The sequence below is a fragment of the Lontra canadensis genome, unplaced genomic scaffold (genome assembly GCF_010015895.1).
Source record: "Lontra canadensis isolate GAN:19392208 unplaced genomic scaffold, GSC_riverotter_1.0 scaffold91, whole genome shotgun sequence".
Lineage (NCBI taxonomy): Eukaryota > Metazoa > Chordata > Mammalia > Carnivora > Mustelidae > Lontra > Lontra canadensis.
In genome coordinates this window covers 3,463,785-3,491,057 of record NW_022631085.1, presented here as the reverse complement: position 1 = coordinate 3,491,057, position 27,273 = coordinate 3,463,785, and the positions used below count along the sequence as shown (strand labels likewise).

General features: G+C 46.0%; 2 protein-coding genes across 7 annotated transcripts in view; one reads left to right on the top strand and one right to left on the bottom strand.

Annotated features, from left to right (window-relative positions):
* The window catches only part of NDE1 (nudE neurodevelopment protein 1), a 31,238-nt gene extending 6,523 nt beyond the window's left edge, over positions 1–24,715 (top strand). For 2 of the 3 annotated variants that reach the window (XM_032836233.1, XM_032836234.1), the window contains exons 2-9: positions 1,041–1,164; positions 2,618–2,771; positions 7,859–8,007; positions 18,772–18,908; positions 20,469–20,648; positions 21,700–21,791; positions 23,416–23,567; positions 24,384–24,715. In XM_032836233.1, the coding sequence (XP_032692124.1) occupies positions 1,082–1,164; positions 2,618–2,771; positions 7,859–8,007; positions 18,772–18,908; positions 20,469–20,648; positions 21,700–21,791; positions 23,416–23,567; positions 24,384–24,477 (1,041 nt within the window). In that variant the 5' untranslated portion in view covers positions 1,041–1,081 and the 3' untranslated portion in view covers positions 24,478–24,715. Of the gene's footprint in view, positions 1–1,040; positions 1,165–2,617; positions 2,772–7,858; positions 8,008–18,771; positions 18,909–20,468; positions 20,649–21,699; positions 21,792–23,415; positions 23,568–24,251 lie in introns of all 3 variants that reach the window. The other variant, XM_032836235.1, reaches the window with a different exon arrangement.
* A 1,866-nt stretch (positions 24,716–26,581) lies between these two features.
* MYH11 (myosin heavy chain 11) overlaps positions 26,582–27,273 on the bottom strand; it is a 109,268-nt gene continuing 108,576 nt past the window's right edge. For 2 of the 4 annotated variants that reach the window (XM_032836229.1, XM_032836230.1), the window contains one exon: positions 26,582–27,003. In XM_032836229.1, coding sequence (XP_032692120.1) covers positions 26,871–27,003 — 133 coding nt within the window. In that variant the 3' untranslated portion in view covers positions 26,582–26,870. The remainder of the gene's footprint in view (positions 27,004–27,273) is intronic. The other 2 variants (XM_032836231.1, XM_032836232.1) reach the window with 1 other exon arrangement.

Genomic DNA, 27,273 nt, shown 5'->3' with positions numbered 1-27,273 from the left:
CTCATTTGAACTTTTGACAAGCTCAGAGCCTTAAATTCAGAGAATAAGCGGTTATTCGGAGAGGCTTTATCAGTAGGGAGTCTGTAAACTGCCCTCTGTTCCTAGAGATCCATTCCCCAGTCTGCTCTGGATCTCTCCAAGTCCTCAGAGCCAATTCCCACCCCCTGCCCTCTAGCTACTGTCCTGTTTGTCTGCTTTTCACACCCAGTTCTCCAAAATTTCCTCTACTTCCTCTTCTTCACCTCCTCAAAACTCCTCCACCCAATTTATTCCTCCTCCCCACTCCACTGTGTTGAAACTACTCTTGCTCACATCACCAGTGACCGACATTTCGCTGAGTCTCCTGGGTATTTTCCAGTCCTTATCTTAGTTTCTGTGTTATATCATGGCTACTGTGGACTGGTGCTTCTTTTCCCCTTGACACCGTCTGTCTACTCCCAGGACAGCTCACGGTCTGATTCTTGTCTCTTCATTTCTCTCCTGTCTCCTTAGATGACTGTTTCTTTCTTGGCCTACCAGCCAAACATTGGCATTCCTCAGAGCTCCATAAATAGTCCTTACTAGATTTTCCAGCAGTTCCATCACGAGAAAGAGGGAAGAAACAGCTACAGGCTCCTGACTCTTATATTTGTATCAGCCCAGAATTCACCCCTGAGTTTCAGCTCTCTTGTTGCTTCTTCGTGTGTCACTGGCATGTCAAACTATCCCAAACTAGGCTCATTATCCTCTCGCCCCAAAGACTTTCTGTTCTCCTGGTGGTGGGGGTGGTCGTGGCACCAGTTGTCTAAACCATAACCCCAGGAGAGGTCTTCCCCTCCTTTTTTTTTTCCTTGCCCCCCTTCCCCAAATGAATAACATCTGGGTAGCTTTATGTATTCATGAACTTGAGGGTGGGCTGTATTTTGGCTGGGCTTGGTTCCAGTTTTTGGCAACGTTTTATCATTTAATGCGACATAAAATTCAGGAAGGTGCCCTCCCCCTCATTGAAGAGGAGCTCTTTTACCAGACATGGGTAATAATGTTAAAGCTTTCTCTCCTAGACACCATGCCACAAGAAGAGTGAGCTCTTGCTGTTTTCACCATGGAGGAGTCGGGAAAGACTTTCAGCTCTGGGGAGGAAGAGGCAAACTACTGGAAAGATATGGCTATGACCTACAAGCAAAGGTCAGTCTTCCAAAGTCCACCCTGCTTTTTCTTCCCATTGGGGTGCCACGATTCATTTGGGGGCCTCGTAGGCGACAAGCACTCCAAAGGACTTGACACGCATTCAGTCCGTTAAATCTCAAAATTGCCTTGTGAGGAAACCATTATCACCCCATTTTTCAAATAAGGAACTGAGCCTCAGGGAAGGTCAGTAACTTGCCCAAGGAGGTCACACCAGCCTTTAAGCGGCTGGGCTAGAATGTGAGCGCCAAAGCCTCTGGTCCTAAGAAACTGGTGTGTTCCTGCCCATCCTATTTCCTGGCAGGGTTTCATCCATTATGGGTGCCCTATTTGGTCAGTCCCTGTGCCTGACCATATGGGTTGTTGCAGATTATAATTGTGAAACCAGCGATTTGGTGTCCCTATCTGGGAGTAGAGAGAGTGTGTGTGTGTGTGTGTCTGTGTGTGTGTCTGTGCGCATGCGTGCACGCGTGTAGCACTGTTTCTTTTTATTTCTCATGGACTCTTACACTGTCCATGTGGAGGTCTTATTCCAGTCCCTTTCATTTCCTTATTTATAATTAAAGATAACTCAGGTTTAGTACTTTTTTTTTTTTAAGACTTTATTTATTTATTTGACAGAGATCACAAGCAGGCAGAGAGGCAGGCAGAGAGAGGGAGGAAGCAGGCTCCTCGCTGAGCAGAGAGCCTAATGCAGGGCTCGATCCCAGGACCCTGAGGTCATGACCTGAGCTGAAGGCAGAGGCTTTACCCACTGAGCCACGCAGGCACCCCAGGTTTAGTATTAAAAAAAAAAAAAAAGAATGTTGCTTGACTTTTGAGGATTGAGGGGCTGGAACTGGGTGTCGAGTTGGCCAGGGGCACACTGTAGTGGTGGGATAAGCACACATTTATATGAGGCCCAATTCCTGCTTACAAGTAAATCTGCAGAGGGTACACAGTCCCAAGTATATTTACCCCACGTTGAGTTCAAAAACAAAATATATTGAATGAATGAGCGGGGAGTGAATTGGTAAAGAAATGGCTTTGGAGATCGGCAGCCCTGGGTTCACGTGCGAGCTCCGCTGCTGACTCACATCAGAAGACCTTGAGACAAGTCTTTTTTTTTTTTTTTTTTTTTTTTTTTTTTAAGATTTTATTTATTTATTTGACAGAGATCACAAGTAGGCAGAGAGGCAGGCAGAGAGAGAGGAGGAAGCAGGCTCCCTGCTGAGCAGAGAGCCTGATGTGGGGCTCGATCCCAGGACCCTGGGATCATGACCTGAGCTGAAGGCAGAGGCTTTAACCCACTGAGCCACCCAGGCGCCCTGAGACAAGTCTTACCTGTAAAATGAGGGGAAGGCTAGTTTCTGCCTGGAAAGGGGCTGAAAAACCAGCGAATCCATGCCTCACCCTCGACAGCCCGGGAGGCTGCTCGGTACACGATTGCCTAACTCATCTGGGACTTCCGCAGGGCAGAGAACACGCAGGAGGAGCTCCGAGAATTCCAGGAGGGCAGCCGCGAATACGAAGCCGAACTGGAGACGCAGCTGCAGCAGGTTGAAACCAGGAACAGGGACCTCCTGTCGGAAAATAACCGCCTCCGCATGGAGCTGGAGACCATCAAGGTGAGAGGGCACAGACGGCAGGTCCAGGGACGCTTCCAGCGTGGCGTGTGTGCCTGGGAAAGTGAGCCCGGCCGTGCAAGGGGCCGCGGCCAGCCCCGGGCACGCTTCCCGCTCCCTCTAGGCCTGCTGGGTGGAAGTGGTGCCGGAAATCTTTTCTGTCCCCATTGGGAGGAGCTCTGTGACAAGCAAGTCACACCCGTGTCCCCACGGTCACCCTTGGCTGTCTACCGCACCCCCAGCAGGCAGGTGAAAGCCAGAGTATGGAGTGTCCCTGGATTTGTTCACCTTCAGGTCATACAAAGTCCAGATTATGCTGCCCAGTGTGGTAGCCCCCAAGCTACTAGGGAAGAAGAACCAAGGGCCAAGTTTGGTGGGTAGTGGAAGCAGATGTGCTCCTAGCGTTCTGGAAGCTTTGTGAGGAAGACAAAGCTAACCCCAAAAGAACTTAAAAGATGCTCAGTTACACAGTACTGATCGAGAGATGCTTCTGCGAGAAGGGTCTTCATGAGCTGGAGACAGCTTCATGGGGAAGCTGGGAGGGATTTGAACTGGTGCTTGAAGGTAAGGGGAGTGTGTGTGCACGTGCACACGTCCCCAGCAGGTTGGGGCAGAGGGGTTCGTGGAGAGTTAATCCGGACCTTCTGTAGACCGAGACAAGGATGGATGTCTAGCAGACTTGAGCATCCTGGCTTTAGTCACAGCTGGGAAAAAGTGGGATCCACAGTGGATTGGGAATTGAGAGATGGGAGGGGCAGAGGAAAAATCCCAAAGACATCAGAAGCTGAGCAGTGGAGTGTAAGCTTTTCATGTCATAGACCGCAGAGCCCACACTGGACATGTGCAGGTCTGACCCACTGACATTTTTTGCTTAGCCTTCTGTGGCTTTTATTCAATGTTCTATCATGACAGTTATCAAGCACACTGCAAGGTTGAAAGAATTTTCCAGGGACCACCTGTATATCCACCACCTAGGCTCTGCCAATAACCTTTGCCATACTTTTTTTTTTTTTTTGCCATAATTGATTTTTATTTCCTGTTTATCCATCCATCAATCTGGTTTTCTAATGCATTTCAAAGTGACTTGCAGACAGCTGCATGCTTCTCTGTAAATACTTCAGCTTGCGGTTACTAAATAGAGTTGAGGGTTTGTTTACAGTTCATTCTTTTGATAGTAAAATTGATATCTGTAGTGCTTTTTATTTTTTATTTTTTATTTTATTTTTTTAAAGATTTTATTTATTTGTCAGAGAGAGAGAGGGAGAGAGAGCGAGCACAGGCAGACAGAATGGCAGGCAGAGGGAGAATCAGGCTCCCTGACTAGCAAGGAGCCCAATGTGGGACTCGATCCCAGGACGCTGGGATCATGACCTGAGCCAAAGGCAGCTGCTTAACCAACTAGCCACCCAGGCGTCCCTGTAGTGTTTTTTAAAGATTTTATTTAGAGAGTTCCCATGTGAGCTGGGGGAGGGGCGGAGGGAGACTCTCAAGCCCACTTCACCCTGAGTACAGAACCCCACGTGGGGCTCGATCTCAGGACCCTGAGCTCATGACCTGAGCCAAAATCAAGAATTGGATGCTTAACCAATGGAGCCACCGAGGCGCCCCTAGTGTTTAAGCAGTTAACATTCAAAGTTGTGAGTCTTCGTATAAAAATCTGGATTTTTGACTTTCCTTAAGAATCAGCATGCCAGGCCTCCATTCTTCCACACCAGCGAAAAGCCAGGTAGCAGTGTCCGAGACGGAGCAAGCAGTCCCCACTAATTTCTCCCCACCTCCATCCCTGACACACAGGGATAAGTGCCCTTTGCTTTATCCCTACACCTGGCCCGCACCTCTCATTTTTTTTTTTTTTTAAGATTTTATTTATTTATTTATTTATTTGTCAGAGAGAGCACGAGCACACAAGTAGGCAGAGAGGCAGGTAGAGCTGGAGAGAGAAGCAGGCTCCCCACTAAGTAGAGAGCCCGATGTGAGACTTGATTCCAGACCCTGGGATCATGACCTGAGCCGAAGGCAGCGGCTTAACCTACTGAGCCACCCAGGCATCCCTGTGCCACTCGTTTTGTGGACAGCCCAACCCCTGCCACAGGCATTGAGGAGTCATCATGCTTAACTTGAAGGGGACTCAGGGAGTGGAAGCTGTGTGGAAGGCAGATGGGCGGTATGAACCACAGTCAGGAGCGGGACCGGGCCTCCACAGAGGCAGACCCCCGTCAAGCAATGATGAAGTATGGGTGCCTGGGTGGCTCAGTGGGTTAAAGCCTCTGCCTTCAGCTCAGGTCATGATCCCAGGGTCCTGGGATCGAGCCCCACATCGGGCTCTCTGCTCAGCAGGGAGCCTGCTTCCTCCTCTCTCTCTCTGCCTGCTTCTCTGCCTACTTGTGATCTCTGTCTGTCAAATAAATAAATAAAATCTTAAAAAAAAAAAAAAAACAATGGTGAAGTAACTGCTTTAAAACCAAGCCCTTGAACCTGCAAACGCCTCTTCATGACAGCCGCCTGACAGATGCCGGAGATGCAGAGAACAGAGCAGGAGAAGGAAGAGAAATGTCCAAGGGAACAGAACTGCCACCGGGGCACCTGGCTGGCTTCACTGTTGGAGCGAGCAACTCAGGGCCTCGGGGTCGTGAGTTCGAGCCTGAGATTACTTTAAAAAGTAATTTAAATTTAAAAGTAATTTTAAATTTAAATTTAAAAAAGTAATCTTGAGCCCCAGATTACTTTAAAAAATAGATAAACTGCCACCAGCAAATATGTGTCAGTCACCTCAGAGAAATGTTCTCTATGGACAATTCTTGACAACTGGCTTATTCATCTCAAGTTGAATGAGAAGGCCTTTAAAGGATCAAACAGAGCGTCTGTGGATGCCTCCATCAGCTGACCGCTTATTAGAATTAGCCCCAAATGAAAGCACAATATTGAGCAACGGCTTTTCATGTCCGCAAGTTCAAAGGCCATCATTTGAATCTTTATGCTGGCGGGGAAGCCCGTTAACTGCATCTTGGAAACTGCATCTGAATTGGGGTTAATGACAGCGGCTCCCCGGCGCTCCTATTTTGTTTGGAGATATAACCAGAGAAAGGGTGTGAGGGCCTCAGAGCCAGCCCTGGGAACTGGTCCTTGCATGGGGCTTGGTCGGCCCCTCCTTGCCGGAGAGGAATCGCTTGCTCCGCTCATGGCCAGGAAACAGAGCATCAGAGGGGACGGAGCAGGGGGAGGATGTGGCATGCCCTCCCTGTCCCCACCCTGTAAATGATCTGCTTGTTCTGTGGGAGCTCTTCTTACGGTGCTCTCACCACGCCTCTCTGGCCCAGGCACCATTATGTCATTCTCCCCCCACATCCCGACTGTTTTCTAGCAACGCCTGTGTTTACTCAGTTGAGGAAAGAAGAGTGTCTGTTTTTCAAGCTTCCTTTCTTTTATTTTATTTTATTTTATTTTATTTTATTTTACTTTATTTTATTTATTTGACAGAGCACAAGTAAGCAGAGCGGCAGGCAGTGGGAGAGGGAGAAGCAGCCTCTCTGCTGAGCAGGGAGCCCGATGTGGGGCTCAATCCCAGGACCCTAAGATCATGACCTGAGCCAAAGGCAGCTGCTTAACCAACTGAGCCACCCAAGCACCCTGTTTTGTTTTGTGTGTGTGTGTTTTGGTTTTTTAAGATTTTAATTTTTAAGTAATCTCCACACCCAATGTAGGGCTCGAACTCACAACCCTAAGATGAAGGGTCGCATACTCTACCAACTGAGCCAGCGAGCTGCCCTCAAACTTTCTAGTTAGACTTTGGGCCTTTCCTGTGGGACGTGTTTCGTGTGTAGGTGAAGGGAAAGCAGTGAGGGTGTTTGGTGAAGGAAGGTGGTTTGAAAGAGTAACCAGAGCAGAATGTGTGTGTGCGTGTATATATGTGTGTGTACACGTGTGCGTGTGCGATCAATACCTGTGGCCCGGGAGGAGATGTTTGAGGGCAGTTTAGCACAGTTGTTTAATGAGCTCTAGCCCCAGGGGCCCAGATTGGATCTTGGCTCAGTCATTTGCTACCAAATAACTTTGGGCTGATGAAGTAGCCTCAGTTCACATCTCTGAAGTAGCATTAAATGAGCCAACCCAAGTATTATCCTGAGCCCAGGAGCTGGCCCAGAGTAAGTAAGCATGCAATGAACAAATGTTAGCTGACTGAAACTGGGCAGTGACAGATCGTGACGTCATCTGACCCTTCCTCGCCTTGGAAAGTACTAGTCAGATCATACCAAGCTCTCTTGATAATTAATAACGGGTTGTGGGTTTTGTTTTGTTTCCTTCCTTCCTTCCCCCAAAGGTCCAGAAGTCCTCTTTAACTCCCCCATGCTGCAAGGAGCGTGTCGTCGGTCACAAAGTTAGAACAGTTGTGAGACTAAGTACATGGTTTCCTGCTCTTAGGGCGAGGCACAAGCCACCAAAGTTATTGTGATTCCTGATACGCAATCCGGGGATGTCACGGGAAGTGGGTTTGTGTTGCCTTTGTGGATGAGGCGTGGAGAGGTCTGTGTGGCTTCCCATGGCTGTGGACACCTTGAGCGAAGTAATTGTGTTGAAGATTGTTGGGGGCTTCTTGACACCCAGAGGCTGCAGGGACCAAGTTCGGGAGGGGGCCGGGTATAAGATGCTTGTGGGCCAGAAGGTAGGAAGCACTTGGGACATAACGACTTTGAATGGTGGCCCCTCGTTCTTGCCATCTGCCCTCCCTCGCTTCAGAGTCATGACTGTGGAGAGAAGGTTCTACTGGCTGAGGTTAGTCGTGTGTCCTGTCTCTGGTGGGAGGCTGCAAGAATGTCTGGAGCCTCCTTAGTGTGATATGAAGACCGTTCCCATAAAGCTCCTAAGATAAGGGAGAGCTAGAGCCGCTAAAGAAATCGGTGCAGCCCAGTCGTGCACCCAGGGAGGGTCGGACACTCACAAGCTCACAACAACAGTGTTCGCTCCAACAGAGGAGCGTCCCCGCTGAGCAGGATTAATCCCTCAGTATTTTGAAGAAGTGACAGGGAAAGGAGATAAGCACAGCTTATGAGAAGTTTTTAAATCCCACGCTCCGTGTCGATTTTGTCCTCCAGGAGAAGTTTGAAACGCAGCACTCGGAAGGCTACCGGCAGATCTCAGCCTTGGAGGACGACCTTGCCCAGACCAAAGCAATTAAGGATCAACTTCAGAAATACATCCGAGAGCTGGAGCAAGCAAACGATGACTTGGAAAGAGCAAAACGGTACGTCGGAAAGGAGAGGACAGGTTTGGGGCTGCACTTGTGTGGCCGTTGGCAGGTGAATGTCAGGAGGCGGCATTTGGGCTAAGACCGGGGGATGCGGAGACATCATCCAGGAAAGGGTATGAGGTGAGAACATCCCAGGCAGAAGGACAAGCATGTGCTCCACACCGCCCTAAGGTCAACGTGTGCAGAGAACAGGATTTTTTTTTTTAAGATTCTATTTATTTGGGCAAGAACAAACAATAAAGCTTTTTGCAGCAAATAAATAAATAAATATTTTTGCAGCCAAACAAAAAATTTTATTTATTTGAGAGAGAGTGAGCATGAGCAGGGGAGTGGGACAGAGGCAGAGGGAGAAGGAGATGCCCTCCTGAGCAGGGAGCCCGACATGGGGCTTGAACTCAGGACCCCGGGACCATGACCCAAGCTGAAAGGCCGACACTTAACCGACTGAGCCACCCAGGCACCCCAAGAACAGGATTTCTTAAATTGACGTTCTTTTGTTCAGCAGAATACTAACAATTGTAACATTTATTGAATAACTACTCTGTGCCAGGCCCCCTTTTTTTGTTCAATGAAAACACTTTAAAAATTAGATATAAATTGGGGCACCTGGGTGGCTCCGTGGGTTAAAGCCTCTGCCTTCAGCTCAGGTCATGGTCTCAGGGTCTTGGGATCGAGCCCCGCATTGGCCTCTCTGCTCAGCAGGGAGCCTGCTTCCCCCTCTCTCTCTGCCTGCCTCTCTGCCTACTTGTGACCTTTGTCTGTCAAATAAATAAATAAAAACCTTAAAAAAATAGATATAAATTACTTATAGTGGTATGTACAGATTTTAAGCATACAGTTCCATCATTTTGAGCAAATCGTGTCTATGTTCATTGCATGCTCTTGTTAAGATATGGAACCTTTGTGTTGCCCCCATAGTCCCCTGCGTTCCTGTTAATAATAATATTATTACTAGTTTAAATAGGCTTCACACCCAGCATGGAGCCCGGTGCGGGGTTTGAACTCAGAACCCTGAGATCAAGGCCTGAGCTGAGATCAAGAGTCAAACGCTCAACCAACTGAGCCCCCAGGTGTCCCATCTCCTGCATTATTTTTTAGGGGTTGCTTTGGGATCATAGCATACACTTTGTCGTACCACTTCCTGTAAATTACAACAGCCTTGCAGTCTTACAGTTGCATTTTTATTATCCTTGAACTTTCTGCTATACCCATAATACTGTTAAGTCTACAAATGCTGTGGATTCCACAATACGTTGCTATAATTTTTGCTTTTTTTTAATTTTTTAAAGATTTTACTTACTTATTTGACAGAGATCACAAGTAGGCAGAGAGGCAGGCAGAGAGAGAGAGAGAGAAGGAAGCAGGCTCCCCGCTGAGCAGAGAGCCCAGTGTGGGGCTCGATCCCAGGACCCTGAAATCATGACCTGATCCAAAGGCAGAGGCTTTAACCCACGGAGTCACCCAGGTGCCCCATAATTTTTGCTTTAAAAAGCCAAGTATATTTTAAAGAAATGAAAGTAAAAAGATGGGCTTTCATATTTACCCACATAGGTACCATTTCTGGTTCATTACTTCCTAAGAACCTGGGTTTCCCCCTGGTACCCTCTCCCTTCAGCTTGAAGAACTTCCCTTAGGATTTCTTGCAGCACAGGCCTGTGCACAGTGAAGTCTCCTTATTTTAGTTTATCGAAGATGTCCTTCTTTTCCTTTCATTCTTGAAAGGTACATCCACTGGATGTAGAATTCTGGGTTGACAGGTTTTTTTTTTTTTTTTTTTTTTTCTCATTCAGTGGATTGTTCCACTGTCTTGTGGTTTCCTTGGTTCAGGTCGGAAGTTAGTGGTCATTTGAATAGCTACTTTCCAGTATATAATGTGTTTTTTTCTGGCTGCTCTCAGATTCTCTCTTCATTTTTTGTTTGCTGCAGTTCATGATACGCTTCGATTTTTTTTATTTATTTAAAGATTTTTATTTACTTATTTGACAGAGAGAGAGATCACAAGTAGGCAGAGAAGCAGGCAGAGAGAGGGGAGGAAGCAGGCTCCCTGCGGAGCAGAGACCCCAATGCAGGGCTCGATCCCAGGACCCTGGGACCATGACCTGAGCCGAAGGCAGAGGCTTTAACCCACTGAGCCACCCAGACACCCACGCTTCGATTTTATATGTACTTCACATTTTTTTAAATTGTTGGATTTAACCAGAATTGATTTTTTTTTTTAATTTCCTTTTAATCTCTTCAGCCAACATGGGGCTTGAACTCACACCCCTGAGATTGAAAGTTAGCTGCTATACCAACTGAGGCAGCCAGGCGCCCCTATTATGTATTTATCTTGATATGTATTTATCTTGATATCTGGGCTTCTTTAGTCTGTAAATTTCTCTTTTTGCTTAACTTTGGTCATCATTTCTCAAAGATTTGTGCTGCCCCATTTTCTCTCTCCTGGCCTTCTGGGACACCAACTATGCACACATAAGTCCTTTTGATATTGTCACACAGCCTCTTCCTTTCTCCCCCCCCCCCCCAATCTTTTTTTCTTTTGGTTCTTCAAATTGGATAATTTCTATTGATCTGGTTTCAAGTTCACTGACTCCTCTCCAATCTGCTGATAAGCCACTTCCAATAGTGTGTTTAGAGATCGTATTTTCAGTTCTGAATTTCCTTTTTTTTTTTTTTAAGATTTCATTTATTTGTTTGAAGAGCAGGAGAGAGCACAAGCAGGGAAGTAGCAGTCAGGTGAGGGAGAGGGAGAAGCAGGCTCTTAGCTGAGCAGGGAGTTTGATGTGGGCCTTGATCCCAGGACTCTGGGACCATGACCTGAGCAAAAAGCAGATGCTTAACTGATTAAAGATTTATTTATCTGAGAGAGAGAGAGCACATGAGCAGAGAGAGAGAGAATCCCAAGCAGACTCCCCACTGAGTGCAGAGCCTGACATGGGGCTCAATCTCACAACCCTGAGATCATGACCTGAGCCAATATCAAGAGTCAGACACTTAACAGACTGAGCCACCCAGGCGCCCCTGTCTTTATATTCTTGTACATAGCTACAGTACTACTTTAAAGTCCTTTTCTGCTAATTCTAATAACATCTTGGCTATCTTAGAGCTATTTCCAGTGATTGCCTTTTCTCCTGAGTTTGGGTCCCATTTTTTTGTGCTCTTCACGTGTTGTGTTGAGTAATCTTGAATTCTGGACATTGTGAATGATGTGTTGCAGAAACTATGGATTCTGTTTTTGATTTTTTTTTTTCCCTTGGTCTATTAACTAGGTTCAACTAACACTCCCAACTTCCCGTTTCGTGGGAAGTAGCTGAAATCTGTTTGATTCTCTTAGCCTTAACCAGGCTGCCTCAGGTCTGCTAAGCATATGTATGGCTCAGGGATTAGCCCAAGATGTGGGAAGACTTTAGATGAGAATTTGACTGTAATGGTGACTTTCTTTCACCGGAGCTATTGGCAAAACACTGGCAGAGATGTGACATTCACCCACTGCTGTTTCTTTCTTCTGAGTATTGGCTCCCGTTGTTGCCCGTGCCTTCAGAACGTGGCTGTTGGACCCAGAGTTTCTAGTTGTAATCTCTGGCAGCTTTGTTTGCTCTGATACAAACCACCTTAGCATGATCAGAAGTGGGATCTCTTTTCTCATCCATTTGTCAGAGCTCTTTTTTTGCTTTTTTTTTTATTTTTTAAAGATTTTACTTATTTATTTGACAGACAGAGATCACAAGTAGGCAGAGAGGCAGGCAGAGGCGGGGGGGGGAAGCAGGCTCCCCAGTGAGCAGAGAGCCTGATGCGGGGCTCGATCCCAGGACCCTGAGATCATGACCTGAGCTGAAAGCAGAGGCTTTAATGCACTGAGCCACCCAGGTGCCCCCTCATTCTGGATTCTTTATTTTGGTGGAGTGTATGATTTATGAATTACTAAACTAATACCGTAATGACTTGATTACCATGACTTTGTAGTATATTCACAAGCCATGGGGCATACCATTGTTTTCACCTGTGTTTCTTTGATCAAAGCAAGTCACATGGCCCAAGTCAGGAGGTGGGACAGTACATTCCAAGCACAGTGAGGCCGTGGCAAGGATGTGGGTGTAGGACCCGTGAAGAATAAGGACCATTAATGCAGGCTACCATGAAGACAGAGTACATTCACGGGTTCCAAAATAATATACAAAGAGTAGAGGTTTTTTATGCAAATTCAAGCAAATAAAATTGAAAATTCATCTTTACCTCCCCCCAAAGAGCAAATAAAAATGAAAATTCATCTTACCCTCCCCTTCCCGCAAAGAGCATTCTGTACACGCCATTGTACATCTTCTTTCACATAACAGTACATCTTGGAGATCTTTCAGGACACAGAGCATTCCTTGTTCTTTTTTTCCCCAAGTGCATAATATTCTATTGTATGGTTGGTGTTGCATAGTACATAATAATTTATTTGTCCAGTCCCCTGTGGATGGATGTCTGCTACATTCGCATTCTTGGGCAGTGATAAGCATTGCTGTAATGAATCCTAAATGTGGCTTGCCCAGATTTTATCTGTAACATCAGTGCCCACAAGTGAAACTGCTGGGTCTAGCGATAGATGCGTATGTGATTTTGGTAGTTTTTGCCCATTTGTTCTTTTTGTGGTTGTATCACTTTACATTCCCAGCAGGTATGTATGTAAATTCCTCTTTTCCAAATAACTTCACTAACAGAGTGGTTTTCAAACTTTGCATTTCCACCAGTCTAGTAAGTGACCAATGGGTAGTTTCTCAGTTACAAGTTACAGTGTTACAAATGTAACAGTGTTACAAGTTACTCAGTTACAAGTAACAGTCAGTTACAAGTGACATTGATTCCTTTTCCTAATTTAAGAACTGTTTTCTTTTTCTATGAACTCTTTATCTTTGCCTATTTTTCATTTTGGTTGCTTTTTTCCATTTCTAGGGGATCGTTCTATATTCGTGATACGAATTGAAAATATTTGGCATCTACGTTTGTCTTCTGGCTTTGTTGTAGTATATGTTACTGGGAAAGGTGATTTGATTTCTCTGTAATGAGACATATCAGTCAGTTGGGAGGGCTTTCTGCAGTCCAAGGTTCATAAAGCCTTTAGTCTGTGCTTCCTTTTTCTTCTCTTCCATTTCTTTATATTTTTTTAAATTAAAGGCATATTGGATTGACATTCTGGCCAAATGCTGAATCGTTTGGTGTTAAAATCAGAGGAGGTAGAAGGGAGGCCCAGATCTTCATTACAGAATGCATAAAGTTCTGGAATATTGAAATTTTATTAAAAAATATAAAAACCTGATACTTTATTGTAAAATTTTTAAAAATTTAATTTTTAATTTTAATTTAATTTAAAAATTATTTTAATTTTTAATTTAATTAATTTTAATTTAAAAATTAAAAAATTTTTAATAGTAATATTTTGAAAATTTGACCAACTACTTCAAGAACAATAATTTCTCGGCCTTACCAGGTATTTGCTTGCTAAAGCTATTCCCCTGTACATCTGTAAAACGAAATGACTGACTTTTAGTTAGGGGATAAACTTTGAAAGACTCAGGGCCTCATTGGAAGTAACTAAAAATTCAATACATTCCTTAAAGGTTATTTTTTGTTTAATATATGAAAGCTAAGGTACAGAAAAGTTGTACCAAGATTAACATTGATTTTATCTATCTTTCCTGTTCTATGTGTTATGGTAATATAGACATTTCCAAAAAACTTGTGATAAAAACACACCATCATATTCACCACCATAACCATTTTTTAAAAGATTTTATTTATTTGACAGAGGGAGAGCACAAGCAGGGGGAACGGCAAGGTGAGAGGGAGATGCAGACTCCCTGTGAAGCAGAAAGCCTGATGCGGGGCTCAATCCCAGGACCCTGAGATCATGACCTGAGCTGAAGGCGGATGCCTGACTGACTGAGCCAGCCAGGCGCCCCAGCCAGTGTTAAGTGTACAGTTGAGTAGCATTAAGTGTGTTCATATTATTGTGCAACAGCTCTCCACACCTTTGTCATCCTGCAACATTGCGACTTGCACCCACTAAGCATTAAATCCTCTTCTGTCCTCCCTCCGGCCCTTGGTAATCCCCTTTCTGCTTTCTGTGATTTTTCACTACTGTGGATACTCTGTAGGAGTGGATCCTGCAGTATTTGTCTTCTTGTGGGACAAATTGTTTTCTTAGCCTAGTGCCCTTGAGACTCACCCATGTTGTAGCGTGCAACAGGATTTCCCTATCTTTTTTAAGAGTGCATAATATTCCTATGTATATAGAGTGGACCCAATGCAGGTTTGAACTGCATGGGTCCACTCACATAGGCAATTTTTTTTCAATAGATGTAGGGTAGTACTATAAATGTATTTTGTCTTACAATTTACTTAATAGCATTTTCTTTAGCTTACTCTATTGTAGAGTACAGTATGTAATACATACGGCATAACTATTATGTGTTAATCAGCTGTTCATGTTGTCAGTAAGGCTTTTGGTTGATTGTAGGCAATTAGTAGTTAATTTTTCAGAGTCGAGAGTTATATGCAGATTTTTGACTATGTGAGGGGTCGGTGCCCATTGCCCCTGCGTTGTTCAAAAGTCAACCGTATATACCACATTCTCTTGATCCCTGTATCTGTTCGTGGATATTGGGGTCAATTCTGCTTCTTTGTTGTGAATGATGCTTTTATGCACACGAGAGTACAAATATCTCTTTGAGATCCTGCTTTCACTTCTTGCGAATATACGTCCAGCAGTGTGATCGCTAGATCATACTGGTAAATGGAATTTACATGTAAATTTAACATACATGGTAAATGGAATTACCATTCCATTTTTTTCTTAAAGATTTATTTATGTATTTGCGAGAGAGAGCAGGCAGGAGGGGCAGAGGTTAGACGAAGGAGTCCTTAGCAGACTCCACTCTAAGCACAGAGCCTGACGCAGGGCTCGATCTCCTAACTCTGAGATCACGACCTGAGCCAAAAAACCACGAGTCATTTGCCCAGCTGACTGAGCCACCCAGGGGCCCCTCCATCTTTTTTTTTTTTTAAGATTTTTTATTTTTATTTATTTGACAAAGAGAGATCACAAGTAAGCAAAGAAGTAGGCTCCCCGCTGAGCAGAAAGCCTGATGTGGGACTCCATCCTAGAACCCTGGGATCATGACCTGAGCCGAAGGCAGAGGCTTTAACCCACTGAGCCACCCAGGCGCCCCGTGGGCCGCTCCCTCTTTAAGTTTTTAAGGTACCTCCACAACTGTTTTCATAATGACCCACCATTTCACCTTCTCACAGGCAGTGAACAAAAGCTCCAACATTTCCAGTCCCCGCTGGTTTTTGTTGCTTACTGTTCTTTTGGCACCGGCCACTCTGATGCATGGGGGTGGTACGTAGATTTTTAAAGCATTTATAGGCTCAAAAAGAATGTTCTTAGTTATCTACCAAACGTATTTCTTAACAGTCATCTTTACCGAAAATCTAGCTCTTTTCCAATTCTCCGTAATGGTATAGGAGATTACCAGTTTGCAGACTGGGTACAGAGCATTTTCCTGTTCTGATAAATACACTTTTTGACAGAATCTTAACAAAAGAAGCACATGAAGCCATTTTCACCCCGGTTACAGCCACAGGATGCTTACCTTTCTTGGAGAGCCAATATTCCCACAGTGACAGCACATCTAAGTGCCATGCCCCGCTGGTATTACCAGTGCTGACTGTATAATCATGTATGGTCATGATGAGGATCGATCCTCATCGGTTCAGAAACTCCGTTAAGGGGGTGGGTGGCTCAGTGGGTTAAGCCGCTGCCTTCAGCTCAGGTCATGATCCTAGGGTCCTGGGATTGAGCCCCACATCGGGTAAATGAAATTTACATGTAAATTTAACATACATGGTAAATGGAATTACCATTCCATACCAGCCCCACATGCTCAGTAGGGAGCCTGCTTTCCTTCCTCTCTCTGCCTGCCTCTCTGCCTACTTGTGATCTCTGTCTGTCAAATAAATAAATGCAATCTTAAAAAAAAAAAAAAAAAAGAAAGAAACTGTTAAGTTGGTCCGTAGTTCTTTGGCATTCCGGAAGCCAGTAATAGATTCTGACCAAATACAGAGGTGTTGAAACTTTTGATTCAATTTATCTTGGGGTGTAGTATGATGTATGGAGCCAATGCTAATTTTTTCTGGGTGGTTATTTAGTAGACTCCAAACCTGGAATTGAGCCAACCATCTCTCTCCTTCTTTGTTTCTGGCTTTTTCTTTTCTTTTTTTTTTTTAGATTTCATTTATTTATTTGACAGAGATCACAAGTAGGCGGGGGGGGGGGGCTCAATCCCAGGACCCTGGGATCATGACCCAAGCTGAAGGCAGAGGCTTTAACCCAACTGCGCAACCCAGGCGCCCCTGTCTTTCTTTTTTAAGAGTTTATTTATTTATTAGAGCGGGCACAACCAGGGGGAGGGGTAGAGGGAGAAGCAGACTCCCCGCTGAGCGAGGAGCCTGATGCGGGGCTCGATCCCAGGACCCTGAGATCATGACCTGAACCGAAGGCAGAGGCTTAACCCACTGAGCCACCGTGGTTCCCCTGAATCAATCACCTTTTCATCAATGTTTGCGGTGTCGCTTTTATCATAAATTAAGTTCTCCTCTGTATTTGGATGTATTTCTGGATCTTGGGGTCTTCCCAGTCTGCCCCCATAATTGTTAAATGCCACACCACCTCAACTCTCCGTTGAGGATTTATGACAGTGTGTTCTTTATATCCGGGAGAGCTCTTCTCGCCTTTTCAGAGTGCTTCTGGCCTTTCTTACTTTATTTTAATTTTTTTTAAAGATTTTTATTTATTTATTTGACAGATATCCCAAGTAGGCAGAGAGAGAGAGAGGGGGAAGCAGGCTCCCTGCTGAGCAGAGAGCCCGTTGTGGGGCTCGATCCCAGGACCCCAGGATCATGACCTGAGCCAAAGGCAGAAGCTTTAACCCGCTGAGCCACCCAGGCGCCCCATTCCTATTTTATTATCACATGCTCTTCTTTATCAGACCCCTGTGCTACTGTCCCCAATGAAAACCTATTAATATTTTGGCTAGGATGTTGAACTATCTGGTAACTTAATGGAGAATGGATTTCTTTGTGATGTTGGGTCTTTCTCTTCACAAACACCATACATCTACATTTCACCAAGACTTCCGTGCTCTGTGGTAAAATCCTACATGTTTTGCTGTTACATGAATTGCTATGCATTTTATCTTTTTCATTTGTTGTTTGACATGTCAGGCCTTTAGGGTGATTTTTTTTTTTTTTAAAGATTTTATTTATTTATTTGACAGAGAGAGAGAGAGAGAGAGAGAGATCACAAGTAAGCAGAGAGGCAGGCAGAGAGAGGGGGAAGCAGGCTCCCTGCCAAGCAGAGAGCCTGATGTGGGGCTCGATCCCAGGACCCTGAGATCATGACCTGAGCCGAAGGCAGAGGCTTAACCCACTGAGCCACCCAGGCGCCCCTTTAGGGTGATTTTAACTGATTCCAGTATTACGCACCTAAATGTCCTTCCTTTGTTGTTTTTATTTAAGCACTTTTGGTAACTGTTTTTCTCTGAAGACCCTTTGAGGGGGAGGGTAGGAACACAATTCAGTCTGGACACAGCAGGATGTGTTGCATGGATGAATTCATGAACTGATCCTTACTTTGCAATTGGGGGACCAGCGGTTAAGGTTAAGGTTAAGCTGCCTAAGAACCGTTATTAGCTGGTCTTACATTGAAGAGCCAGGTTTTCTGGGGCTCTGCTCCAAACATACACTTCCAACCACCTTGAGATAACAATTAACAGCATAAAAATTGCTGGCATTGGGGCACCTGGATGGCTCAATCATTAAGTGCCTGCTTTTGGCTCAGGTCATGATCCCAGGGTCCGGGGTTTGAGCCCCACGTTGGGCTCCCTGCTCAGCAGGAAGCCTGCTTCTCCTTCTCCCACTCCCCCTGCTTGTGTTCCCTCTCTTGCTCTGTCTCTCTCTCTGTCAAATAAATAAAATCCTTAAGGAAAAAAATACTGCTGGCATTTATTGAGGACTCATGTGCGAAACATCTGTTGGGGGCTTCAGGTATTACTTGACCTCCGACACCCCCACCACCATGCGAAGGTACTGTGACTTACCCGTGCTTTGCACATAAGGCAACCGTGTGGGCAAGCCACCTGCTCTGTGCCTCAGAGTTAGACACATTTCTTTATTACAGCACTTCTCAGTGCCTTTAATAGCAGTCCAGTGAAATGTCTATACTGGTCACAAGAGGAAATGGTTTTTAGGAGGGCAGCTGGGCATTTTGATTTAAGGTAACTGAAAAATTAAAGATGGGCTCTTCTCCCTGTTTAAATGTACATTATTAAGTTGTGTACGGATTTTAGTAGGATATTCTGAATAACGATTTGCACTGTGAGTCTCCCAAGGGAAGATTTGCTGCTTTTGGCATTTGACTGGGGCTCTCTGTGTCATCCTAAAAAGGCACTGGCTCATTGCTAAGTGCTATATGGACATTTGTCATTCAGTCCCCAGGACAGCTTTGTGTACCCCGAGAGCTAAGATGATTCCCATTCTGCAGGCAAAGAGTCTGGGTCCTGGAAGGTTAAGGTGCTTGTTCAGGTCCATGATGTCTAAGAAGTGCCCGTGCTGAGACTCATGCTCCCTGCCGTGTCTGGCCTTTCTTCTCTGCCAGATCTGTAGGCACCAAATGGATGCTGCCATTTGCTCTCTTGGACAGCTTTATTTTTCTCTTACCAGGGCCACAATCATGTCTCTGGAAGACTTTGAGCAGCGTTTGAATCAAGCCATTGAAAGAAATGCCTTCCTGGAGAGCGAACTGGATGAGAAGGAGAATCTTCTAGAATCTGTTCAGCGGCTGAAGGATGAAGCCAGAGGTCAGGAGGCCTTGACTTTGTTCTATTAGTTCACCAGTGTTTCCCCGTCTGCCTACCTGAGAACATCTTGTCCTGCAATATTGCCCAGTGTTACCTTTGCTAGAAATCCGTTCCCTGCTCGGCACACTGGCAGCCTGGTCACAGGGTACAGAACCACACTGAGCAGGTTTCAGCCTTGGTCCCCATCCCCTGCTCAGAACTGTCAGATGTCTGACCCTCTAGAGACCCCTTGTAGATATTTAAATCCACCCCTGGCTGGCTTTTTGATTGATAGGTGTATAAGAGTTTTGTGGGGAGAAAGTTCTTTTTGTTAAAAAAAGATTTTATTTATTTATTTGTCAGAGAAATCACAAGTAGGCAGAGAGAGGCGGGGGAAGAAGGCCCCCTGCTGAGCAGAGAGCCCTATATGGGGCTCGATCCCAGGACCCTGGGATCATGACCTGAGGCAAAGGCAGAAGCTTAACCCACTGAGCCACCCAGGCGCCCCTATGGGGAGAAAGTTCTTATGGATGGAATTGCTCACTAGCCCATTGTTCTTGTGGCTTAGAGCTCTGAATTCCCATCACCATTTGCTCCATGGAAGTTCCTGGTTCCAGAGGTAGATCTGGATGCAGAAGAGATTTTTTTTTTTTTAACATCCCAATTAATTGTTCATAACATTTAGTTTCTAACATATAGCTAGTAGAAGGAGGATTAAAAAGAAAAAAAAACTTTTAATATACATTGGGGTGCATGTATCCCTTTATTTTTATTATTTTTTTTAAAGAGTTTATTTATAAGAGCATGACCAGGGGGAGGAAAAGAGGGAGAGGGAGAAGCAGACTCCCTGATGAGCAGGAAGCCTGATGTGGGGCTCAAGCCCAGGACCCTGAGATCATGACTTGAGCCAAAGGCAGAGGCTTAACCAGCTGAGCCACCCAAGTCCCCCTAAGACAAAATTCTTTTTAAGTCCGAAAGGTGGTTGTATAAATGCCCGTCTGTAGTGAAACAGTTGAACAAATTACACAGATTTATATTCTGGAACATTAAATAATCGTTAGACAAGGTGTAGATATAAATATGGTTAGATGAAGACATACTCTGCTGGACTGTAGCTATATTTCTATTTATACTTAATAAGAATTATTATATGCTTAATAGAGATACATGTAAATTCTTTGTCTGAAAATACAGGAAAAAAAGGATTGAAAATATTTCCCCCATATTACAGTGATTATGAGCGAGGAAGGGCATTTGGGGATGGGTTGGGAAAGCATATTTTCACTTAGTATTCTCTATACCCAACTGCAGTGAAATTGTTTTGAAGCAAGAAAAGCATTCTTGTATCTACCACTGCCATAGTTTTTAAAAATTTTTAAATCTTTTTGTTTTTGCTAAAAAATCATGTAGTTTTATAGGCCCGCTAGGCCAAATCCTGGGGATTTCACCTCGTTGAGGGTTTCCACCTACGGTTTTTCCTTCTGATACTTCTTTTCCCTGACCAGTGTCTCCTGCTGACCCTCCCCACCCTTCTCCCATCCCCCGAAGCAACAACCTAATCTGAATTCTGTCCTGGCTCAGATTTGCGGCAGGAGTTGGCCGTGCAGCAGAAGCAGGAGAAGCCCAGGACCCCCATGCCCAGCTCAGTGGAGGCCGAAAGGACAGACACAGCCGTGCAGGCCACTGGCTCCGTGCCGTCCACACCCGTGGCTCATCGGGGACCCGGCGCTAGCTTAAACACGCCGGGGGCGTTCAGACGCGGTAAGGGAAGAACCATCGGGAGCATTTTCTTTGCTTCACAAAGCTTTCCCAGGGGTCGTGTCCTGGGTGAGAGGGACCACGGGCCCAGGCTGTACTGCAGGGAGCAAACTGGGGTGTTCCCAGCAGAGTGGGGAGCAGCTTTGAGATAAGCAAGAGTAGCCTAGAAGTGGAGCTGGTGTACCTGGGCTGCATGGTAAAAACGTAAAAACTTTGAGTTTTCTCCACAGCTCCTCTGCTGAGGAACTGAGACTGTTACCGGGCCACCTAACAGCAAGCGACAACGATAGACAGTTACTAAGTGCTCGGCCTGTGCTAGTTAGCCGCTCTCCTTGCTGTGCTTTGCATATATATGACCTCACTGAATTCTCACCACAGGCCCTAGAGGCAAGTGCTATCCCCATTTGGTGGATGAGGAGACTGAGGCCCTGATAAAGGAGCTCACCTAAAATCATACCTGGTAGATAGCAGAGTTGGGATTCAGACCCAGGCCAGCTGCAGGGCTCATGCTGTTTTATCCCTTAGCCTGCCCCTGGGATCCAGAGGCCAGTGGTTCTTCGAGAATCACAGTCTAGAGCAGGGTTTTTTCCACACTTGAGTATGCCCCCGAGATTCAGCAGGTCTGGGCAGGGCCTGAGATCCTGCGTCCTAACCAGCTCCCCAGTGATGCTGGTGCCGCTGGTCCCTGAGTCCTGCTTGGAGGAGAGGGAGGGGCTCCGGAGAGTTAAGCCCCTTACAAATGTGGTTTGCTCCAATGCTGTTCCTAACTCTGTAGACTTCCTAGAGCTCCAAAAGGACTTACTTTGATTTTGTTTTAAAAGAAGAACACGTAAAGTTAAACATTTAATATAGTGGTTGTAAGGCTGCAGAAAGTTGGTCCTCAGATAGACTCTGCCTGTGTTAGGTAACTAGTGAGTGCACCAGGGCCGCCTGCGGGATCGGAGGGCAGAGTAAGCTTCCCAAGTACACCCCCGTGGTTCTGCGTTGAGGGATATTAGTGCACAGACTTAGGGCTGCGGGTTGATGTTATGTGTGTTTCCTTTTGCACACCCAGGTCTGGACGACTCCACGGGTGGGACCCCCCTCACTCCTGCAGCACGGATATCGGCCCTCAACATTGTGGGAGACCTGCTTCGGAAAGTAGGGGTAAGACCGCCACCTCCCCGGGCTCCTTGCCTGTGTTTCAGGATATCGGAGACAGGTGACCTTTCCGGTTCCTTTCCCCTTTAGCAGAGATTCCCTGTGTTTTAGGCAAAACTCTGCTTCTGTTCGAGTTCCTAACAAACACCCAGAGCTCTGACTGTTTTCCCTTTGATGCCTGGGCATATCTTTCCCTGCCATTTTCCTTTGGGATTTCAGAAATTTGGTTGGTGTCTGATTTTCCTTTTCTTTTCTTTTTTTTTTTTTTTTAAAGATTTTATTTATTTATTTGACAGAGATAACGAGTAGGCAGAGAGGCAGGTAGAAAGAGGAGGAAGCAGGCTCCCCGCCAAGCAGAGAGCCTGACTCAGGCAGGGATTGATCCCAGGACGCCTGAGCCGAAGGCAGAGGCTTTAACCCACTGAGCTACCCAGGCACCCCTATGATTTCTTTTTTCCTAATTTGAAAAAAACCTGAGAAACATTTAAAAATTACCTTTTTAAAAGTTTCTTAGGGAGTTAAAGACAAAAATCTCAAAAGGCTAGGGCAAAAAACTTTAATTTCATAGGTTTTATATTCATTACAGGGGAAGATTCTTTTGTGCTTAAGAAATAACATAGGTATTCTTTGTGATGGTTTCTTTTATTTTTAACAATGATGGCCTGGAAGGGTCACATAATTTTAAATCCTGCCAGAATGTATGTAGTAAGAACTGCAACCTTCTAGAAGCTTGCAACTGATGTCTCATGTTTTTCCTTTTATCTTTTGGTTGCCTGGTTTTCTGTACCATAAGCACAATTTCTCTCTTTTTTTTTTTTTTTTTTTTTTTAAGATTTATTTATTCTTTTTAGAGAGCGCATAAGTGGGAGGGGCAGGGGAAGAGGGAGAGAATCTGAATCAGACTTTGCACTGAGTGTGGAGCCTGATGCAGGACTCGATCCCACAACCTGAGCTGAAACTCAAGAGTCGGACGCTTAACCGACTGCACCACCCAGGCACCCCAACACATTTCTCTGTTAATATTTTGTGTAGTTAGCATACAGGAAGTGTGGGCTGGCCTCAGTGCCCTGTTGGTTTTCATGGGGTCCCTTTCCAGCAAGGCACATGGCTTCTGCACAGATCACTCTGTGCATGTTTATGGAGGTGAACAAAAGAGCAAATCATTCTGAATGTGGATTTCCTATTTCCCATAGGCAGAACTGGATAATAGGCAGGGTGATTGTTTTCTCTGGAAGCTCTGAAATGTCTTAGGCCAGTGGCTCTAAAAGTTGATGTACGTTGGGAGCACCTGGGTGGCTCAGGGGGTTAAGCCTCTGCCTTAAGCTCAGGTCATGGTCCCAGGGTCCTGGGATCGAGTCCCACATCGGGCTCTCTGCTCAACGGGAGCCTGCTTCTTTCTCTCCCTCTGCCTGTCATTTCCTCTGTTTGTGCTCTCTCTCTGGCAAATAAATAAATAAAATCTTAAAAAAAAAGTTGATGTACGTTGGATTCCTTCCGGGCCCCACGCTGGAATGCCGGCATCCAACACGAATTGAGAACCCCTTCTTCCGGTTATTGTCTGTGTACAGGCTCTGGGTGAGAGGGGAGTTCTTGTCTCTAACTTGGAAGATGAGTGCATGTCTCTCTCCAGGCACTGGAGTCGAAACTTGCGTCCTGCCGGAACTTTGTGTATGATCAGTCCCCAAACCGAACAAGTGGCCCAGCCTCGGGACGGGGGAGCAGGCACAGAGATGGCGGTGAGAGACAGCCGAGCAGCACCGGTGTGCCTCTGGGTGACAAAGGGTCAGTACCTTTAGCTGTCCACTCCAGGGGGGAGCCTCCAACCCCTGACCCATAGCCATTTTGGAAAAGTTGCAGACTTATGTCCATCAAGCTTTCCCTCTACCCCCTTGAGACACAGTTAGGTGGTGTCTTCTGGTTAAGGGCAAATGCCCAGGAAGAGGCTAGTTTTCATTAGTTGATTCTGGTAGCCCCAGCTCCTGATCATGCTGGGACCATGTCCTGTGTGAAAGCCTGGTTTGGGACTTGGGCTCCAAACACAGCTCTACTTACCCCAGAGGAGGATTTTTTTTTTCCTTAAAACAATTTTTTTAGAAACTCCGGAAACAAGACACTACATTCCCACCCAGACTCGATTCCTGAAGCCAGTCACCTGAGGGGAAAGTGCAAATCTGACCTCTGACAACTTTGCGTGTTTTCTTACCTGAGGAAAATTGGGGGCAGCTTCTAGATTGATTCGTTTTCTAAGCCATACAGCCATCTTCCTGGCCCCCAAGCCACGTCACCATGGGAGACCCGTGGCAGACAGATGGCGGGAAACAGAAGACTTTCCTTTTCCACGGCATACACGCAAATGCCAGCCCGGTCGATGAGGATGTTTTTAGCAGGTCTTCTGTGATCGGGCTTTCCGTGTGGCCTTGGGAATGTGTGAGCCAGATGGCCAGTGTCCTTTCCTTCATTTCACAGGACAGAAAAATGACACCCAGGGAGACACTGTTCCTGACTCCTGATCGTCACTGTTAGAACTTTGTGGGCCCCGATGCTAGCCTGTGTGTCACAGCTGTCATGTCCGCCTAATTTGGTTTGCTCTGTCTGAAGGTTGGGAAAACGCCTGGAGTTTGGGAAGCCGCCTTCAAATATTTCCGCACCGTCGCTGCCGTCAACCCAGGGTGTAGTCAAGATGTTGCTTTAGGAAATCCACGGAAGCTGAAGCCCCGGTGTGTCTGTGCGGGAGTCCTGCCTTTCTTCCCCTCTTTAAACTAGGTGTTCGTGTTTTTAAGTTAGTTTGAGAAATAGGAGCAAACAGTCACATTAGCCAACAAGGCCATCGCCCATGGTCATCCCAGGGAAATGTTGTGTCATGATCCCCATCCTTGCTGGTGTGGACAGGGACAAACGGGACCGTCTGGTAAGGGCTCAGAGGTGTGGAAGCTGAGGCTACCCCATCCCTGTGAGCTGACCTGAGTCCTGAATGGTTTTGAGATGAGTTTTTAATGGCTGGAGATGCCTTAAATGTGGCGTGTGAGCCCACCTCAGGACAGAATCCCCCAGTGCTCTGTGGCACAGGAAGTGTCTGTGTAATGAAGTCATGTCTAGGAGAGAGGAGCACAATAGGCACATGCCTTTTTAAAAAGAAACTATGCTGTCGTGTACCTCTGGGACTTTTTAATCTGCCTCTCCCTGAGGCACTGAGAAGAGGTGCTTGTGTTTCTGAGGAGATCTTAAGCTTCCTTGTCAAAGAAGAAACAAACACGGGATTTCCACGTGGACGTTGTGTGTACTCAACCCCACTTAGTGTGAGCTGCCGTCTCACACCGTTGGAGGCAAGTAAAAAGAACACACGACATCAGGAGCATGCCTGCAGCTTAATGACCTTTTGTCACTAAATTATATTTCCAAAAGAATAGCAAAAACGTCCTTGAGTTGAAGATAGAACTTTGCAAGTGCTACTGAAATTCAACAGACAGTTGGGCTCTGCTGGCCGGCTCCTTACCCTAGGAACATTCTAACCTGTATCGGTGAAAGACATACTTTTATTTTTTTAAACGAACAATAAAATCAAGAGAAACTAAGTTTCACCTAGTTTGTGGTGGTGGTCAGTAAATGCTGCTTCATTTGTGTTTTCCTGTTTGTGTGCACGGTTTGCACGGTGGTGAGAAACTTGTTTTTTAACCAGGTAACTAAACAGTAAAAGGAAACCCTACTTGTAAAAATTCACTTCGAGTCCGCTCCTTAGAAGGAAGTGTATTTGGGATATGTGTGTGTATTGCTTGGGGTATATTTGCATATGGTCACTGGCTTGAGTTTTTCGGTTTGCATTATTTCTTCTCAGATCTATTGGACCCCCACGGAGTCGGTGTGTGGACTTGCTTTGTGTTAAATAGAACTTTTGCAAGGGATCTCTATCTGGAACACTCAAGCTGAGGAAGGAAATGACCCACAGCCTGGTGTTGTATGGCCCCCGCAGTAGGGATGGCTTTTATGTTTTTAAAGGGTTGTTTTAAAAAAAAAAAATGAAAAAAGATAGATACACGTTTGACAGACCATATGTAGCCTGAAAATACTGACTCTCTGGCCTTCACAGGAAGTTTGTTGTCCCCTGTTGGATGGAGTCTTGGGTTTCAACCTAAAAATTCAAGGATCTCTTGTACTCTTCACAGTATGTGCGTATGGGTTTGGAGAGGTCAGGACGCTCTTCCTGGTCACGTTCCTGACGTTCGTACTTCCTGGGCCTGGAGCTGCCCCCCTCTGGTTGGAGAAGTCCCCCTCCCACAGACTCACAGGACATGTCTGGTAGCTGGGTTTTTCGTTTTTTTGTGTGGATTTTTTTTTGGAGGGGGGGCAGTTTTGGGATCTCAATTTATTTCATCTCCCTCGGCTTCAGGTTCCCCGTTGATGGATGGAGAGTTAGCTCACTTCACAGGGTCACCGTAAGGATTCCGGAAGAATGCCCCCTCCTCCCCATTCTTTCACTCTCAAAAACAACAGAAGAGCTGACTGCCTTCCGGTGATTTATAACCTTTTATTCGTGAGGGTGTCCTTAAGTACAATCGGGGTGCGTATAAAACAGTGTTTAACATTCCTGCTCGTTCCCACCGAAGCAGTGTCTCCTTTTTAATTCCTGTGACTGCCGAAGGCACTTGGTCTCCGTGAACTGTGTGCGTCTGAGGTGTGGTCACCGGGAGGGGAAAGAACTCAAACAGGGGCCCACGTGACATGTGGGCAGGGGACACAGGGGGAGCGACTTGGGAGCGGGAGGTGGCGGCAGCACCCGCTCTGGTGACTTCCTCCCCGTGTCACGTAAGCTAAGTTGCCAGTGACCAGGCACTGGAGTTAGATCTTTCCAAAAAACTCACAGTCGCTGCACAATTCACCGACAGGGGCAGCGGGGGTGTGTCTGTGTCGCCTGTTGGGTTTTTGTCATTTGATACGTCACTCAAGAGTTCCATGATGCCCCGGACTCAGGACGGTGGTGTTTATAGTCATCGTGAGGGGTGTCTGTGGTGTTCGGAATCTGAGGATGGATTTCGACGGTGCTAAGCAGAGTCCACTGGGTTCGGTTTTGTCCCATCTGCAGCGAGTCATTCATTCGCTGGCTTTGGTTCCGTTGAAGTCTGCGTCGCGAGCGTCTGCTTCCTCGTCTGAGCCGTCCGCGTTTTCAATGACCCGACGTCCTCCAGACCTTCTAGCGGGCACGAAAGAGGTCTCGTTGCCTCGCCTGTGGGATTCGAGAGAACACGTGTTTCTTGAGTAGGGAGATCTCCCCCGAGATGGGAAGAGCTTTTTCAAGGGGCCAAAAACAAACGCAGACAAACTCAAATGAGAGGCGGAGACTCCGGTGGAAGTCAAGCCCTGACCAGCCTCAAGGTACAGTTAGCATTTCCTCAGCTGGCCTGGGGGGAAGGAGAGGTTTCAAAGCAAGATGATCTGCTTTTAAAAAAAAAAAAAAAAAATCTGGCCCGGTCATCCGACGAACCAAAGGATTCTG